This window comes from Barbatula barbatula (assembly GCF_947034865.1).
Source record: "Barbatula barbatula genome assembly, chromosome: 7".
Classification (NCBI taxonomy): domain Eukaryota; kingdom Metazoa; phylum Chordata; class Actinopteri; order Cypriniformes; family Nemacheilidae; genus Barbatula; species Barbatula barbatula.
The window spans coordinates 5,153,464-5,173,379 of record NC_136770.1 but is presented as its reverse complement, the minus strand read 5'-3'; the positions used below and the strand labels follow the sequence as shown (position 1 = coordinate 5,173,379).

The following is a 19,916-nucleotide window of genomic DNA, read 5'->3' as shown; positions in this document are numbered from 1 at the left end:
TGTGTTTATATATTGTATGTGTGGTATTTATATGTGTATATATATATATGTAAATACACAAACAAACATGTATATATTTAATAAATATGAGAAATAATTCAGATTTCTTCATAATGTATTTATATTAAACTGTCGATTAAATGTTTATATGCTCTCTTACTTGTAAGTCGCTTTGGATAAAAGGGTTCTGCCAAATGAATAAATGTAAATATTTAAATATAAACATAAATGTAGTTATGTACATACTTTATATACTGTACTCATGTATGTGTGTGTATTTTGGCTGTCAAATGATTAATCGCGATTAATCACATCCAGAATAAAAGTTTGTGTTTACATAACATAATAAAATGTATACATATTTACATGTATTTCTTTATATTCACCAATAATTTTAATTTAATAAAATGTTTCATTCATTTTAATATTTTTCTTTATATTAAAAGTTTTTTAAATACAAAATTAATATGCACAGTACAAAGACATATATTTGGTAAACACAAACTTTTATTCTGGATGGGATTAATCGTGATTAATCATTTGACAGCCCTAATTTGTGTATACAAATAAATATACATGCTGCACACTATTATATAAGCACAAGCATTTTATTTTCAATTGCGATTAATCTACTTGACTGCACTATTTATTTATTTTAAATAATTTTAATTGTTTGAATTGTTTTTATTAAGAGGCTGTATTTTCTTTTCACGAACATTATTTTGCTGATGTCCATGTGAAACCTTGTATCTCTATATTTTGCGATTTATCATTTTTGCCATAAATCATTATTCACAGTTAGTCGCTTGGTTTTGCAAATATCTAACCAATAAAAAGTATAAAAACGTGCCTGTCAGCTTAGACACAGTATTGAATAGTTTAAAAAGTACAGCGTTATTTCCTTAAAAACAGCTCATTTGAACTTGCAAGGTTTCAGAAGGACGGCGAAGATCTGCAAGCATATCTTGATTTTTGGTTTTTCTCGTAGCCAAACCTTTTTACCTTCCCCTTTATACTATATTTAAATGAAATGATTACTGAAATCCTAACTCGCGCTCTTTTCTTATAAGTTTATTTTCAATTTGATATTTTTGTGCAAACACAAAGAATCATATTATCCAAAATGTTAAAATACACATGGATGAAGATTTGAATTCAAATGCTTTTACAGAGAGTACATCACCAAAAGAGCACATATTTGCAGAATGAGTCATTTATACCTGCAAAAGGGATCTTCTCATCAGTTTATCCGATATAGATGAACAGACGTGGTATGATGATGATGTTTGACAGATATAAATGCAAGAGTGTCATACAGACAAAGAGGAATAATCCTCATTTTACCGCCTGTACTCCTCGAGAGAGCGAAATCTATTCAAACACTATCAATTATATACTGTAAATGTCCAGCCTCAAGGCTAGACAAGCCATTGCCCTGTTTTTATTTGCTTCCATGAGCCCTGTTTATCATTTCATTTTAAATGTATTCCGCGCGCTGAGCTCTCATTCAGTACATTATCATCATATTAAAATAAATTAAATAGATTCACGAGTGGTGTTATCAATTGCCTCTCTCCTTTTCATGAATATTTATTCTTTCGTTAGAATTATTATCTTTTTCTCTGTTTGTTTACCGGTTCACCTCATGTCGTTCTCTTTCTGTCATTTCAGCTCATAAGGGACTTCAGCGATTCGAGGCTTTGGAGCACAGTGATTGGCTTAGCCCAGGGCAGGCTGCGAAGGGCGCGGCCCCACGCCAACGCTTCTTGTACATACACATCGTCAATAAAAAGGTCAGTTGGGTTAAAAAAGAGGTGAAGTTTTGTGGTTTGATCTTTTACGTTTGACCTCATCTGTTGTTTCTCTCGCTGTGTTGACAGGTGACCCTGTACACGTATAACTGGTCTGTGGATCTGGGCGGCTCACTGAATCAGGGGCTCGGCAGACTGGTGCATTGGCAGAACGCTCGAGCTCATGTGGTCAACTGCCTCTTGAGTCAGAAAATGGGTCTGTTCCACCATTACTGCTTCTCTGATACACCTACACACGAGGACCTGAAACAGGTCAGTACACACACACACATGCAATGCTGTATGTTAGTAAGAGCAACTGGCCCTCACTAGTAGTTCACTCACTAGTGTAGTTACTATTTTCTATTAAAAAAGGTAATTTTAGACTTGCCCAATCTTGAAAGGATACATGGATGTCTTCCGGCTAGAGGTTGGTTAGAGCGGAGTGTTTGCACGAAACAGCTAGAAAGAGTCTACTGGAGTGAGTTTAAACAGCACACGAGTGGTTATCCGTACCCGAGGCAGTCTGACATATCACATTCAGTGGCGGACAGCTGTCACAGCTGCAGGGTAGGACAGCAATCACTCCAGCACACCTGTTAAAAACACAACACAGAACTGCAGTGACCACTGCGTGCACCTGCCCAGAGCTTCACTTATTTATGCTTTTCATTTAAATATAGAGAACGATTCATTCGCTTTGTTTTAACTGTTCTGAGTTAATGCACCGAAGCCGGTTTGCTGGACTGACAGAACAGAGACGAAACCTAATGTTATAACATTGTTTTATTGATTGGCTTGTCAAGATTTCTGTCCAAATGTCAGGATGTATTTTCAGACAGTTGTAGACGTTTTTATCGATCTTTTGTGTTGCCGCCGGTAGTGTGAACTCATTTTGAATTCAATTCAATTTCATTTTATTCTTTTCTAAATATGTGCGGTTGAAAGACATTGATGTTTTGTTACCACAGTAGCACCAAAATAAAGTAAAAATCAAAACTTAACTGAGAACGGTTTTGCAAAAAACTTGTTGTATTTTAGTAATTGTGAATGTTCGTTCGTTTTAATTTAATTCAATTAATATACAAATTACGATATTCATATAATTTAATATTAACCTAAATTAAATATAAAATAAATTGTTATATTATAACCAAATGTAGACACGAAGTTAACTGTAGGCTATATAATATATTACATTTAGGGCAGACAAACGATGAATCACATCTAGAATAAAGTTGTGTTTACATAATATATGTCTGTGCTCATAAACACATACACATACATGTATACATATTTTGGAAATATTTGCATTCATTAATTTACATTTACCAGTAATTGAAATCATATAAATGTTGATTTATTTTTATATTTATATTTTTCCTGAATATATGAATGTATGTGTACACTGATGAATTATTTGTAAACTAACTTTTATTCTAGATAAGATGAATCGCGATTAATATCTTATTTTATTATATTATATTTGAACAACATGTTCAGCATGATACCTTTAAACTTTTGCTTCATGCTTGTACTGTAGTTGTCTGTGAAGATGGTTAACACAAATGAACATCTCAAGATCTATTTTTTATAATAAAATAGGATATTTCTTTATCATGCAGATGTGTTTAGTAGAAGTAAAGTCTCTGTGTTCATGGCAAACAGCCAACAGGGACGGAGCTTTTTCTGTTTCCTGATGTTTGAGCTGTTGCTTGGATAAAAGGGTAAGAACGTCTAGGGTTTTGTCTGTCAGGTGATTGAAGGTCTCAGGATGCCGCTGTTTTTTGCAGGCTGTGGTTTCTAAAGACAGACACAGTCTTTAAAGGCTCCTAGATAGTGAGCGTAGCGCATATGATCAATTTATTGTGTGTTTTTCTGTAGGAAATAGGGTGAGATCTATATTGTTTTTGTCTGTTGATGGCATCGCGTCTGTCAGCTCGCTCTTGCTCCTGTGTTTGTTTGATCCTTTGTCTGTGTGTGTGAAAGTATGTGTGCACGAGTGAGACAGAAGCACTGACAGGAGAGAGAGAGAGAGAGAGAGAGAGAGAGAGAGGGAGAGGGAAGAAGTGCAAAGGGTCTGGTGGGATCGATCGATTTTCATCTTCTACACGCGAGCTGAATACATTGATTGGAGTTTGGGAGCTGATTTGTTGCTGTTACTCATTTATATTAGTCATCTGACTATTGTTTTCACATTTTATCACACAGTGCTGAAAGATCTTCAATACAAAGTCAATCATAATTTAAAGGGATACTTCACCCAAAAATGAAAATTCGGTCATCATTTACTCACCTTCGAGTTGTTCCAAATCTATATTTTGGTCCAAATCTATAATTCTCTCATTCTTTTCAGTTTTTCTGAAGGATGACAGAATTATTTATTTTTGTGTGAAGGATCCCTTTAAAGATGTTTTATTTCAAGCAAATACAATATCAAACATGAAGTATGTCATAATATTTATTTGTACGAATGCTTATTATTTTGTTTTGTATATTATGAACGAAGGACATTATCAAACTCTACGGATGTGAATTTTTATAACTTTTTCGTTCACATTGGAAATGTTTTTGTGTGTGTTTTCTGTGTGCACTTTCTCCTGTCATTCAAGCTCAAATGAGCAGAGCATTTCGATTTCCCCCTAAAAGTGAACAAAAGGACAGAGCCGTATTTTCCTTGTCAATGATTCGGCACTTTTAATCTGTGTTCAGCTAATGAGTGCCGACAGAAGGCAGAGCCAACATAGCAGAAAATTTGCCCCGACCGTCAATCATCTGTCAAACTCCCAAGGGGTGGAGTTAAGGCACTAAAGTGCAGCTTATTCGCCCAACGGGTGCACGGGGCATCCAGTCAACTCAGTCCTCCATCATGGGGCATCTGGACTGGCTACTTATAGAAAAGCCTCCAACGTGCCCTACAGGACTTCAAAGAGCTTTCCAACCTCTAATTCGCCCGAAAGTTCCCACAAGAACAGGGGCTAGGCCTTTAGATATGCTGAAAGGAGTTTTATTAGTTTATATTATTTCATGTTGGTCTAATTTGTGTTTTAACAGAGTCACATAGGAACCCTTCTCTGTATTCACTGGGTTTATTGCTGATGAACCGCAGTAATAAACCCTCTGCTCGTGTTAAAACTTTTCCATTTGTTCCAAGAATCAGAAAGTTTGAGGGAGTTTGTGACGGGTTAGTGGCGAAATGAGCTTTCAGCCACACTTTGAAAAGAGACTTCAGTCATTGACATGAAAGAGTCTGAGGAATCCGAAGGCCAGAGGAGTTACGCACCATCTCTTAGGGGAAAAGAGATGTGCTTTAGAACCCAGCTTTGTTTTTCTTCCATTTTTCATTATAGTCAAAGTTAAAAATGTGCTTTATTAACTTTCGTATAGTAATTTACTCTTAAAAAAAGGGTGCTTTGTGATGCCATAGAAGAACCTTTTTTGTCTAAATGGTTCCATAAAGAACCTTTAACATTCAAAGAACCTCTCTGTTTCACAGAAGGTTCTTTGTGGCGAAAAAAGGTTCTTCAGATTATAAAAAGGAATGAAAGAGATGGTTCTTTATAGAACCTTTGAGTGAGCGGTTCCAAAAATGGTTCTTTTATGGCACCGCTGTGAAGAACCTTTAAAGCATCTTTATTTTTAAAAGTGCATCATTCAATTCTTTGTTTTCAGGAGACCAACCCTTTCCTCAGTTCCACGGTGGAGGCAGATGCTCTTTTGAGGAATCCGGTTCCTCCGGCTCTGAGTAAGGATCAGGGGCGGTTGGGCAGCTCAGGCCGTGGTCTGCCACCTTTGGCTTTCCCTGGAGAGCTTGTGCCCTTTGATGAAGCTTTGAGAGATGTGAACACAGGTAGGGCGCTGACCAGTCAGGATGGGGCTGATATAGTCGCTCGGCATGGAGCCCATCTTCTGGAGGTGAAAGCACTTGAACGCAGAGGTAAAAACACACAAACATACTGTAAACAAAGAGAAAACTGTAATATCATGTCAGAGCTTGATTTTAGTAAATTAACTTATTTTAACCACACTTCAACAAAAATGCAATTTTTGAATTTCGGAAAGGGAAAGTTTACCCAAAAATAAAACTCTATCATTATTTTCTCAGCCTCATGTCATTTCAAACCTGTATTATTTTCGTCTGCAGAACACAAACAGAAGATATTTAGAAGAACGATGGTAAGAAAAAGCATTGGTACCCATTGACTTTTGTTTCCAAACAGTAGATGTCAATGGGTACCAACGGTTTTTGGTTACCAACATTCTTCAAAATATCTTCCTCTGTGTTCTGCAGAAGAAAGATATACAGTTTTGGAATGACATGAGAGTGACAATGTGCTTACACAACATGATGAAAGACAATAGAAAGCATCAGAACCTATTATCATTTTACATTTTGTCCTCACTGGATGCAACGCGACACGAGAGATGTATCAAGAACACGGGTCTTGTCTGGTTTTAACACGGTGTGAGCAAATAATGACAGATTTTCATTTTTGGGTGAACTAGCCCCTTAATTCCATCCTAACTCTCCATATTAATGCAGAATTTGGGGTTCTGGACCCATCCAGTACAATGAATGTTGCAAAGTTAAAAAAATCTACGTAAGATAGAAAGCAAGTGATGTTTTTTCACTTTTCCAGAGTTGGACAGACAAGTGAAGATAGAGAACCTGTTTGTGACATGGCAGCAGAGATCAGCTCAATCCAATTTACCCATCTCTGTAAGTTCTCACTTTTGGACATAAGCTTGGAGCAAAAAGTGCTTTACAGGTTCATCAATAATAACGGTAGAAGATGACTATGTACTTTAATGCTCCATTTTGTGCAGAACAGAAATTAAGATATTTTGAAGAATGTTGGTGACCAAAAATCGACTGTATGGAAACAAAAGTCAATGGGTACGAATGCTTTTTCTTACCATCGTTCTTCAAAATATCTTTGTTTGTGTTCCATTTCATTTATGCTGAGAATAGAATATGCATACAAAACATAAATTGCGCTTTGACATATTCCAGAACAAAACAAGCTGGTTTATTCTCTAATTAAACTGCTCAGAATAAGCAACCTTCATAATGTTTCCATATTTGAGAAATGTGTGTGTGTGTGTGTGTGTGTGCGCGCGTGCGTGTGCTGTGAAGCCTTACGGTTGGAGTGGTTTTTTCCATCATTGTCTCAAAACGTGATTTTTTGAGCGCCTCATCAAGTCTAGATACATTCCAGTGCCTTTGGATTTCTGTCTCAGACACAGACACACATTTTTGTGTGCACAGCCCAGTTGGGATTAATGACATGAAGAGGGAACATTTGGGAATTCTACAATGTGTTTGTGAGGTCACTCATGTAATCTCACAGTTATCTGCTGTAATAACTCTTGTCTGTGTGTGTGCGCAGGTAGCAGATTTAGAAACACTGAAGCAGTCATCCCGCCTGGTTCATTACTGCGCCACTCCACTGCTCTTTGACCCCGTGTTCCGAAAACAGATTCAGGAAGAACTGAGCAACCAGCCACAGATGAAGGTCTTTCTCTTCTGCCTCATATGCTCACTTTATATTTAGTCTGTCTACTGATTCCCATCCCACTCTCTAAACCACCAGAAAGCCTTTAGTATTTCAAGAGTCACAATTCGGAGTAGCTTTTTGTAGATCTCTGGAATCTTCATCCGTTTCACTGTCTAATCTTTCCGTCTGTTTGCAGAAGAGGCATCGGTCTAACGATTCCACCGCGTCCGGTAGAGATCGCAGCTACAGCACAGATTCTGCAGACATGCTGCCCAGTCGACTAAAGGAGGAGTCTTGGTTACAGGAGATCTCCAGCATGTTTCTTCAGCAGTATGTACAGTACCTCCAGAGCATGGGCTTCATCCTGGTCCAGGTCCGGCCGCAGTCACCGGCTCGCAGGTCTGCAAACTTGTCTTTTACTTTACTTTTACTAGAACTATAAAAGGCTCTCTTGAGCCACAATATGTGTTTGTGCTAAAGAGAGGGATGTGATCTTTTAATGGTATAAATGTATTCAACTTTGCTAGTAAAAGTAACAGATTACAGCTTTAAGGTTTTTTTGTGGGTTGTGCTTTGGCACTGCTACTTTGCGTGGATGAATCTGGGTTGCCAGATCTGCCAAAAAAAAAGACCAAGCCCAATGGCCATCTGCAGACATCTCCCACATAATCCAACCCATGCATTTAAATGATAAATCAGTATTTTAAGATTATCATTGTAGAGTTAAATTATGGAGAATGTTTAGATTACAGGTTTTATGTTTTTGCTCAATATGTGATTTTTTTACTTTTATTTTAAACTAAAAAAGTTACGAATTGCAGTTTTGGAAAATAATGGTCAACAGCATGAGTGAATTAACCACCACCTCTCTCTCTCTCTCTCTCTCTCTCTCTCTCTCTGCAGTATTGCACGAGCTCGAGCCGCCATGTTGAGCTCTTTATCTACTGAAGGCAGATCTTCCTTTTCCTCTTTCTCATATAACAAACAGAAGAGTGAGGAAAGTCCCAAGGTGCACACAACATCACACACTTCATCCAAACACTGAATCAGCTTTACACTGTGATTTTTCATAAATGACTTTGACATTTAACTGCATTTCATCTGTAACACCTTCCACCCACCCATGGAAGGTGTTACAGAAGACAAACCACTTATTTGGAAGCGTTTTGTGTCTTTCAACTAAAAAAAAACGAGTTCTCACTGATACATTAACTCCACAAGGTCTCTTAAAGGTATAATTCACCCAAAGATTCTTTCATCATTTACTCGTCCTCAAGTTGTTCCAAACCTGTTTAAAATTCTTTGTTCTGCTAAACACAAAGAAAGATATTTTAAAAAATTACCATAGCAGAGGTAAATTATCATTTTTCATTCTGTTGAACACGAAATGAGATATTTTGAAGAACTTCTGAAAGAAAACATTTCTGGGCACCCTTGACTATCATTTACATATTTCCTACTATGGTTGCATCATTGATTCCCTTGTTAAGCCCACACACGCACACACACTGAATGTTTCTTCTATCTTTTACAGCAGAGCAGTAACTCCAGCTCGACGTCATACCACCTGCAGAGGGCACTGCCGGGAGGCATCGTGCTAATGGAACTAGCGTTTCAAGTAAGACCTTCATCTGTCTGTGCGTCTCACGGCATTCAGAGCAATGCATCAGCCTCTTAGCACATCAGCAGAGCTTTTCACAGGAGCGCTGTGAAGGTCTCGATGGACGACCAGCTAAGCTGTTTAATGGGGTCTTTCGCCCTCTGACGCTATGTAGAGCCATTAATATTTAAACGTACATAATCGACAGCTAGGAAACTCCACCTCACCACATCCTGAGCTCTTCTCATCTCTAATATAACTCATTTTCTCTCCTTTTCACAATCCTTTTGTAATCAGTGGGAAGTTTGTATAATGTGAACGAGGAAAACTCAAATGAATAATTTCTTTATAGTCATTTTGGTATAATAAAAAGAAAACAAAACACTTGGATGTATGCAAAAACACTGGTTGAAAGCAGGGGATAGTTTGGGGGATATTTAAGGTCCTTAGTTCAAAGATATTTGAGTGACTTTGCTTTAAAGAATATATACAATTTGTACAAAAAATGTTTATCACAATAATGATAATATCAGCGTTTCTCAGCCAGGTTCCCAGGGCCCACTAGAAATGATTTAAAGAAGTCTGAATGAAATAAAAATGTATTTGGCACAATACAGAAAAAAAGACAATTGCTACTTCCATTTCATGCAAACTTTAAAGTATGACATAACAATTATAAAATGAACCAGAAAGACAAAATTCTTGACAATCACAATATTTCTTAGCTTTTTATTTTTGTTAACAATTACTAGTTATTTCCAAAAATATGTGGAGGGCCTTAAATATTCTTGAGGACAATGGTCGGTTGAGAGGGCTTGATGACATCATCCAGAACGAGTCGTTTCAGGGCCAGAGACAGTTTTTTAGATAAAGCATTACAAAACAAATACTTGCCTTAAAAATAACATGTACCGAGGACCTCAAAAAGGTCATTTTAATTTCCTTCGTGAGCTCTTAAATAAGGTGATCAAAGCATTTGCTGTCTCTCCCAGTAACAAATTTCACTTTTTTTTATTTCTTTCAGGGTTCTTATTTCTGTGTGAAGCAGTTTGCATTAGAATGCTCGAGGATACCCATGGGCCAAACGGTTAATTCTCAGGTAACTGTGCATTACAAATAAATGGTAGAAAGCCAATGTATATGCTAAAGCGAGAGAGAGTTAACAAAGTGAGAGTTTGCATGAATGTACATTGTGTTTTCTGTGCGTGTGCTATTATGTGTCTGCCTGTAATCTTTGTGAAAGATTCTTTATTATTAAGTCTCTTTATTATTAGAAACAGCTTCGAAATGGAATACCACCTCAAACATAAGAATTCTGCCATGTTTTACTCGCCCACATGTGCATTACACAACATTAAATATGTATTTTAGAATATAAGAATCGGATATTGAATGACAGAACGAAAGCCATAAAAATAGTGCAGACTTTCGAAAAGTATTTGTTTTAGATTCTTTGACAGAAAGTCGCACTTTGTGAGAGACCACAATCTTGTCCATGCTTTCTGATTGGTTGAATTGTGATAGTGTGGCGCCATGGCCTGTTTTCACATTTAGCATGACGGAGAAATTGCTTGTCGCTGGAATCTTGTCACATCGCTGCTGTTAGGACATTGTTCAATAGTTTATTTTTTATTTTTGGAGCTTGTTGGCTCCAGTTCCTATTATTCACTTGCACAGCATATGTATGTGAATAAACAGACTAAAATCTCCGATGTTAGTGAGATCAGGTCAGGGGCGCTTTCTTTTTGGGTATGATGGTGTATTTAACATGCAGTTGGTCCATGTTGGCTCTTAATGAAGAATAATTAAATGTAAATATTTATAAATGTCCAGATGTTTGTCAGCAGGAAGCTTCGGTTTGCTCCCCGCGGTTCAGAAGTCAGCAAGGTGTCTCAGGATCCCAGCTGCTCATAACCCGCAATTAAATCATTACTGTGTTTGCTTCTTTTTAAGTGAAAATAGAGTTTGAGGCCAAACAGGAAGCTAGTTCCCTTAGACTACAGTATTAAACACAAAATTGTCATCTCTTGTGGCAGACGTTTTGCATTTCAAGCACCCAGGCTAGACAGTTCTATGAAGCATGAAAGGATGTGTTGCTACTCATCTATAATAATCTCACGCCTCACCGTTATCGATCATCTCTGATGTCACTTCCTGTAACCTCTCCCCATACATTAGCACAGCCCCTCGTGAAACAGGCAACGCTGTCATGTGTCTGTTATGTTTATTTTTGTGCAAAATGACCTCTAACCTTTCTGTGTGGCATCTGCCTCTCTTGTGTGTGTAGTTGTTTTTGTGTCCTGCATATAGTGTGTGTGTATGTCCATTCCGATCTCATCCTTTCTTTCCATCAGGGCACTCTTCTCAACAAACCTCCTAGCAAGCCGTTCCCCGAGGCACCCACGGGCTCCGACTCTGCGGTATGTCTCTGTATACTCGGGGCGGACCCGTCTCCCATCAATCAGCCTTCAGTCTTTCCCTTAATCTCCTTCCCCTTCCTGCTACTGCCCCAAATTTGGGCGTTCTTCCTGCGCGGTTTATTCCTGATCGAGATTATTCTTTTCCTTGTATATGTCTGTGCAGCCTGGATGTTGTGGGACCTCCGGGAGGTCTACGTGTCACTATTTCTACAGCTCTGAGAATTCAATGATCCCTTTGCTTTGCTCGATGATCATTCTTGATTTTCTTTCGCTGGTTTTGTTGAATGCTAATTTGAATGTGTGTGTCTGGTGATATGTTTTGCCTTATGTGGGTGATTGTCCATACAGTAATACTCATGCAATGAACATATAATGCAACTCTTTGCTAAAGGAACATGAGGCAAACTTGGTGTTATTTTGGGGGCCATAATGATGAATAATTGTAGCTAATGATGATAAAGCTACAGTAATTTTCCTTCCATTTCTCTTTCCGTTTCTTCCGTATCTACTCTCTATGGGCTAATTATGGATTGTGACTAAGCTTTTCACAATGATGTTTTTCGAAAAAGGGATCCAGTGAGGTGTTTCGACCAGTCATCGTAAAGTTTACAAAACACTGACCACTTTTTTATTGAAGGCCAGTTGATTTATCACACATGACCTTGTCTACACTAAAACGTTTTAGTTTAAAAAACACTTCGTCCACACAAGCGTTTTCCAAATTTTGATCATCCACACCCAAATGTCCTGAAAACACTCATATCAATGTACTGCACATAAGAAAATAGTTAAACTCTTCAACATGTGTCATTTTAGGCGATGCTTTACTTTCCAAAGGCACAGAGTTTTTCTTTATTAATAGACGGACACCGAGGTAGAGACTGTAAACAAAATGCAAAAAAGTAAGCATTATAAAATCAACTTTTACTTTATGAAACGCATTAAACTTCTATTTTAATGAATTATATTATGCAGTAATATAGTGTTTTCTCTAAATGCTTTTGCAATGTGTTCGTGTTAGCAGAGGTGACGATCATATCACACTGTCCATCCTCCTTCCTTCACTGACTAAACCCTCATAGCCTTCAGAGAAACAGTTAAAACTTCATTCACAGTTATGTTTTATGCTTGCATTGCACATATGTAAGAGACCGATGATCCGTTTCAGCAGAGGTTTTCCAGTGAATGTATTTAAAATAATGTAATATGAAATTGCAATTGCTATACTGTGCCCTCCCAAAGCGCCGCTGGCAGCATGAACTGCCGTAAACACTAGTGCTTATGCTCAAGGCGCTGTTTACGTGCGTGAACGTTGAAACCCATCATGCCAATTACGTAAGGAAATTGTGTTGGGCCGACTGGTCTCGATAGATCTCTTGCCACCATTTTGTCACACCGCTACTTATTAGCGATGTTAAATGAATGCAATGAATCGATTCTAAAATAAATGTTATATAATGTGTCTGTGCCATGTATTTTTATACGTATTTATTATATCTACATAAGTACACAATGTATTTATTTAAGAAATATATGTAATATTTGTATTTATACATAATATAAACTATATTTATAAACACAAATATTTATTTTGGAATCGATTCATGGAGATTAATTGATTTGAAAGCTTGAATGCTAATACATAACTCTGCCTACGTACTTTATCTTGGACTTCAGATGTTGCGCTGTAACATTTTCACTATAATGTTCAATGGATTGTCGAATGTGTTAGACTTTTTGTGGCAAACTTTTTGTTTCAACTTTTAGCATTTAGGTTCTCTTTTTATTTTAACGTTTACGCAAACTGTGATTGTGGCAAATTGTGAGAGTGCTTAGTGTTTGACAAACATTGTAAAAAACAATCTTCTCAGAGGGAATGAAAGCTTCCACTGCACGAACTCTTTGTCGTTTTCTCCAAATGGCCTTGCTGTGTCAGCCGCAGCCACCAAACAAGCCGTTTTTTTAATCTTCAACTCTTGATTTGATAAGACTTATTTGCATTTGTTCCAGGGTGGCGGTCAAGATGAAAGCGACAGCGTAATAGCGTTTAGCTGCCGTCATCCCTCCCACTTCCATTGTGCTGTGATTACTACCTGCTTTCCTCTCAACAATCATTTGCATTTGGCACTTATGCTATTGTGACCACGGCTTTGATGTTTGGTTGAATTAAATGGGATACAGTTATTAAGTTAATGGATATCACAGATGTTTAAAAACCACCGGCAAGTCAGAGAGGGGTTCGCTTTTTAACTGAACTACGCAGAAATGTTCTCCTTTAATTTATGTTAGCATTCCCATTTGCTTTAATAGCCTGACCAGCATATAACCTTGAAGTATGCAGTCTGCCTTGTATTTGGTCATGGACTATCTGCGTCATAAATTTGGATCTGTATAATAAAATGTTTGCTCTTTGAAATAACACAAACTGCTCAAAGTTGCGTTTTGCATATTCAGTGTAGTAATCCTTTGCCATTTTGTAGAAATGTTTCCTTGGCATATTAAAAGACAACTCCTTGAGGTCTCAACCTGAGATGTTTTTAAACAATATCGAAGTAGTTTGCTATGGCTATTTCTTAATAATTCAGTATCCAATTTCAAAAAAAATCTTTTAATAAAATATACCAAGATGTTTGAACGATTACACATTTGTTAATTTGACATTTGAGCATTAGGATCAAAAGATTTGCAAGGTCAAGAGCCTCAAATGACCCTAGACATAAAAACGAAATGGTTGTATATGCTAAGGTAGTACGTCTGATGTAACAAAAAGGAACGTTTTTAATTTATATGGAAAAATCTTTTGTCCGATTACACTGCTGCCTTTGTTGTATAGTAAGATCACATAATGATGTTACATTATCTACCAACAGGGGCAAACTGGACCGTACTAACCCACCAATCCTTGACCTCTTTGTTAAGATTACATTAGTCTCAGACTACGGACTGTTGGCTAAACGTCTGATGCATAAGGCACACTTTTCTGGAAGCACTTCAGCGCGTTCGAAGTCGTCGTCTGATTGGTTTAGTTTCACAGGATTTTTATGGCCTCTATGGTGGGCTTTGACCAAATAATGCGGCAAAAGTTCCTTGACCTTCAGTATGCTACGCAAGACTAAGATCACATAGAGTACATGCATTTTTAATTGTAAAACTTATATCGTAGAGCACCACTAAAACGTTGTGGGCAGCCGATGGACTGGCTTGGGGATCCAGATGGAATAGGATTCTGTAGAGGATTGAATCTTACAGCGGGGCTGGTTTAATTTGACCAGCTGTTGGGGCTTCTCTTTAAATCACTCTGGAGTCATATTGGATTGGGTTTTCGGTTAGTATCACTATTAGGATTTAGAGGTTTTGGAATGATCTTCCTGCTACCGCTTGCGGTCTTCCTGTGGGGGCTCTGGTGCCTTTGATTTAAATGGTTTCTGTTAGGTTATGTGGAGTTCAAACAACTGCATGTTCTGCTCTTTAAGAAACAGTGTTGGTGTGTGTCTCCCCCCCCCAGCTGTCCATGCTGTTCACCGAGGAGTGCGATAAGGTTCGAGATTTGATGCACGTGCACTCGTTCAGCTACGACTTCCACCTGCGTGTGGTGCATCAGTACCTGGTGGGGTGTCACATGACCCTGCGGCAGGGCTACCAGCTTACCAGCTTTCTGGAGGATTTCATCGCACATCACCCAGATATACCCAAATTTGGTCGCAACCATGTTTTCCAGGGTAAGTTTGTTTAACAACATCCAATAAGCTTAAAAGGGCTAGTTCACCTCAAAATAAAAATTCTGTCATCATTTATTCACCCTCGTGTCATTCAATACCTGTATATGACACTTTCTTCTGTGGATCCAAAAAAGAGATATTTTGAGATGTTGGTATTTAAAATAACATTCAAATTGATATGCGTTTATTAGGGTGTTTTTCAATATCGACGGGGATGATCACTGCACACCAGCTGTACAATTACATCACCGATCACGCTGGGACATACGGGATGAAACCCCTGCGCATGTCTAAGGCTGCAGTTGCAAACGACAACAACAAAAAGGGGGCACCAAGCTCGGACCAGCATGAGTACGCGCTGGTAGCTTTGTGGAACAGGTAAACTTTTGTCTCTAGATCTGAAGAGATTATAATTTCCTATGCTAGTAGTTATTCTAATAGCATTATTATCATTTAGCTCCGGCTCTTACAAAGACCTCGAAGGTTTACAACTCCATGACGATTTTGACGTGTCGCTGCTCGTGTATCATAATGCTGCTCCGTTTGAAGATCAGTCTGAGGGGGAGAGACACCTGCTCAGGTGAGCACAGCGTCAAACAACCCGGAGACCCATTAAACAAAATATCCCACTAATCATTTGTGAATTGTGAAAATGAGCAATGAGGTCTTGTTTTCTTCTGTTTCAAATTATTTGTCTCAGGCTGCGTTTTTACGTGATCATGACCAGTCAGAGAGAACTCTTCCCCCGTCTGACCGCCGACATGCGACGCTTTAAGAAGCTTCCACAGATCTATCGTGACCTCAGCGGCAGCGTCGCTATTGAACGCATGGACTCAGACAGCGGGGCGGCGACGGAATCCGAACAGGACCTGTGGGAGGACACAACCACCCCTGTCACCCCTGCGACCAGCCCCGAGTCTCAGCCCACGGAGTCTCTCCCGTCCGCGGGTCAGAGCGAGGACTCTCACGGGCTCTTTTACCTGTCTCCTCTCTTCCCTCTGCTGAACTCTGAAGTGATGACAGCACGGAGGCAGATTCAGAGCAGCGTGGAGCAGGCCATGGGACACTGCCGCAGGGACAATCTGTGGAGGAGGCTGTTTCACGGGGAGCATTTGGCTCTGGATAAACTCAAACTCAGCAGGCTGGCTTTCAGTGAACTGGAGGAGCTGCTGAATGCAGTGCAGAGCCGATCCATCGCTGAGATCGACCCGCAGCTGGTATGTAAACACACCACATATGCTTTCCTACACCTCTGAGACCTTCTTTTATTCTGTTTCCTCTCTCCTTACTGTTCTTTGGCAGGCAACTCCACAATAGGGCAGAAACTTTATTATAGCACCAAATTGTTTGAAATTTCAGGCTTGACCTTAAGTTTATGAAGGTGGTGTCTTTGTAGCTCAACCATTGCTAGCAACACAAAGGTCATAAGTTTGAATCTCAAGGAACAAACATACTGATAAAAAAATGTATAGCTTGAATGCACTCTTAAGTTGCTTTTGACAAAAGTGTTTGCTTGAAGCTTATAAGCTGCACTGAAACTGTAATTTTGACCTTCAACCGTTTGGAGTCCATTGAAGTCCATTATATGGAGAATAATGTTTTCATCAAAAACCTCAATTTCTTTTCGACAAAAAAAAATACATTAACATCTTGGATGACAACAGGAGTGAGTAAATTATCATGAAAATGTATGTTGAAAGTGAACGATTCCTTTAAATCTAGCCACCTTTTATGCTGAGTTAATTTGATGTTACATAATAGCTCTAGCATATTAATATAACATATCTGCCTCACGTAAAAGCACACACATTTTTTAAAAACTGTTTCTTAACTGTAGTCACTGATGTATGACGTAAGTTATCAGACTGCTGGAAACTGCATGGCGTTCTCTTTTCGCTGCGGTTTGTTCAAGGCGCTCTGACGGTTGGCGCATTCATTTGATTGGTGTTTGAATAGAAGCATGCTAATGCGCTACTCTTCGGGGAAAATCTGCTCCTTATTCATCACCCATCTGCAATAAACATCAGCTCATTAGGGCCTTTTAATATTACACTGCCTTCCTTATTTACGCTTTAAATCATCCCTTGTGGATCAACATGCACACACAGATTCACACTGTCTGTCCTTCGCCAACAGGGTGCTTGTGCGTGACACGATTACACAGCAGCTGTTAAAGGCAGCGTTTCTGCCAATAAAATTCACTGTGTTTGCCACCGTCTTGGCATATTTGGCTTTAGAAAAGAGTTTCTTACAACTCTAATTTCTGTTTATTCAATTCCTAATTTGCACATGTTAGTCACTGACGTTATCCATTAGAGAGCCTGTAAATTCTTGATTGTTTTATTAGAAAACTTATTATCACTTAATAATAATCAAAGATATGAAAAGTTGTAATTTTTACTATATCACAAGAAACATGCTCCCAAAAAATAACCATAAAATAACAACCAGGGAACGTTCTGTAAACGTTATTTATAGGCTATTTTAAAAATATTCTGGGAATGCTATTTTCTGGTTGTAGAATAATAACCCAAAAATAACCATCACGGAACGTTCTGTATTAGTTACTTTTAGGTAATTAAAAAAAAACACATCCTGCAATGTTCTGGTAACGTTATTTTATGTTTACAAAAATAAAACCTTAAAAGAACATTCGTAGAATGTTATTATTTGGTTGCCAAACAATATCCAAAAGCGAACCAAAAACTAACTTTTGTAAAGAGACATTGTATTTGCTGTGAAGAGCAGGGACATCTGTGATTGAAATAATAATCGTCCTCAGCACCTTCCCCATATCCACCACCTGCAGGATTTCTAGCATTTTATTGGCATCTCCTCCCCATCTCTCCACACTTCATCTCCGCCTCTCAAATGCACATTGATCTAAACTCAGTGAGAATCCGAAGCGATGTTTCCTCCTCCCACAAGTCGACCCCACCTGTGGCACGCCACGCATGAGGCCTGCCGTATTACAGATGCTGGAAACCTGCAAACGTGTTTCTCTTCTAAAGCTGTAGCCACTGACAGTTGTGATTTATTTATTTTTTCCCCCCGTGGAGATCTGTCAAATCAAAACCTGCATATCAGTGTCGTGTCATTTCTTCGGTTTTCCGCACACTGCTTCCCTTCACAGAAGCAGAACTGCTTAGTCGGTGTTGCTGAGCCGGGCGGCTCCTGTGCTACCGCTGCTAATGCTAATCCGAGCGTTTGGATGATGTATACTACTGTCAAACCAATACAAGTAGAGACGTGCTCCCACTGAGATGTGAGACCGGGAGAAAGTTACCGCAAATTACATCTTTTAAAAAATTTACATCAGGTCACAGACGCAATATGAAACCAGCTGTGTCAACAGCTTCCTCAATGACTTCCAGTATGAAATCAAATACGAAAGTAATAATGGGTTTGGCGCACACACAGCGGCTTTGAAATAATGTCCCACTGTAGCTGGATTATTCCAGAACCTTTTTACTACTTTTAAGTAAGCTCTTTAAAACAAATTTAAAGTTAATTTACGCATTCTTGTGTTATTTAAATCTCACATGAGATTTTTCCATGTAACACTAGCAGTTCATTCAAAGAATTTTCATTTACTTTTATTCATTAAGCAGATGCTTTTATCCAAAAGGATTTAAGAGTGCCTTTAACACATCTAAATATTCACTTTCCCTTCACCATACGTCTGCAATCTCATCCACTGCAGTGCACAAATTGAGATCACTTGTGTCTGTTCTCCTCTGTTGCGTCTGCTCTCCTCTAACTGTCGCGATTGTTTTACAGGACTGTTTCCTGAACATGAGTCCTGCCTGGTACCAGACGCTCATCAAAGTTCTGCTCTCGCGCTTCCCACAAAACTGCAGGCATTTTAAAGACGACGGTGGGATTCAGTATCTGGTAAGAGATGTGGTGCCCTATTAACTGTATATATTATCTATGAAACACTATCAGAAAAACATTCAGCAATGGCAAGTGAAATGCAAAACAGATTTTTTAAAGGAATGACCTCATGAGCCAGCTGTCAGACAAACAGATGGGCCGGCCCAGACTTACATTGATTGAGCAAATGTTGTTGTGTGGGGCCGTACAGAATGTTTTAATAGCACTACAGAGTTGTGTTCAGAAGAACTTAATAATGATTTATGAATGGACCAGTAAGACTCATAACTGTCTACATATTAATCAAAGATATAAGAAAGTATCCGTATGTGGAAAAAAGTGACACATTTATTATTTATTGTTATTTAAGTATTTGGTACACAAACTAACCCTTTCTCCATGCAGTAAATCCAGTGTTATAATTCCCACCTAATAATTTCTACTAAAAGTTGGTCACATGAGATTTAAGTAAAGGTGGGTTTCAAAATAAGTTCCTGTAAAAAACATGGATGGAGACACCAAACATGCAGCATTTTTGCTGTTTTTTTATTAGTCAAAACTTGAATATCCTCTTAACTTTGCAGTACCAGCTTGCCCTTTTGATATATTATATAATACTCTGTACAGTTTTTTGTGCTTGACTTCTGATCTTTGCTTGCAGCTATATTTAGTGCCATTTGCCACTAACCCATTTTAAACAAACCTCTTATTGCGAGTGTTTTATTTTTATATTGATCGCAAGATTCCCAATTCATGCGACTTGAGTAGAAATGTGTTATGTCTGAGCAATCAAACATATTTAAGTTTGGCTGACTATGATTTTTTTAAACATCTCATTGAATTTAATGGAAAAGGAAAAGCAACGTTTAGAATGAAACGTCTTGACTACGTTATGTCCCAGTAAAGCACAAGAATGAATTGTGCTTTCCTTCTTTTAAATTCTAATAAAACTGAAATATTACTTATCGGAACAAAGACACGTAAACCGAATATTTCGGATTATAACCTGCAAA

At 38.3% G+C, this 19,916-nt stretch overlaps 1 protein-coding gene across 17 annotated transcripts in view; it reads left to right on the top strand.

Annotated features, from left to right (window-relative positions):
- The window catches only part of szt2 (SZT2 subunit of KICSTOR complex), a 66,149-nt gene that overhangs the window by 43,864 nt on the left and 2,369 nt on the right, over positions 1-19,916 (top strand). For 8 of the 17 annotated variants that reach the window (XM_079460413.1, XM_079460410.1, XM_079460405.1 and 5 more), the window contains 15 exons: positions 1,672-1,793; positions 1,881-2,063; positions 5,463-5,727; positions 6,431-6,510; positions 7,181-7,306; positions 7,485-7,687; positions 8,192-8,297; positions 8,823-8,906; positions 9,913-9,987; positions 11,243-11,308; positions 14,814-15,027; positions 15,219-15,405; positions 15,485-15,607; positions 15,728-16,244; positions 18,808-18,921. In XM_079460413.1, coding sequence (XP_079316539.1) covers positions 1,672-1,793; positions 1,881-2,063; positions 5,463-5,727; positions 6,431-6,510; positions 7,181-7,306; positions 7,485-7,687; positions 8,192-8,297; positions 8,823-8,906; positions 9,913-9,987; positions 11,243-11,308; positions 14,814-15,027; positions 15,219-15,405; positions 15,485-15,607; positions 15,728-16,244; positions 18,808-18,921 — 2,465 coding nt within the window. Of the gene's footprint in view, positions 1-1,671; positions 1,794-1,880; positions 2,064-5,462; positions 5,728-6,430; positions 6,511-6,617; positions 6,688-7,180; positions 7,307-7,484; positions 7,688-8,191; positions 8,298-8,822; positions 8,907-9,912; positions 9,988-11,175; positions 11,309-14,813; positions 15,028-15,218; positions 15,406-15,484; positions 15,608-15,727; positions 16,245-18,807; positions 18,922-19,916 lie in introns of those variants that run through there. The other 9 variants (XM_079460409.1, XM_079460408.1, XM_079460416.1 and 6 more) reach the window with 5 other exon arrangements.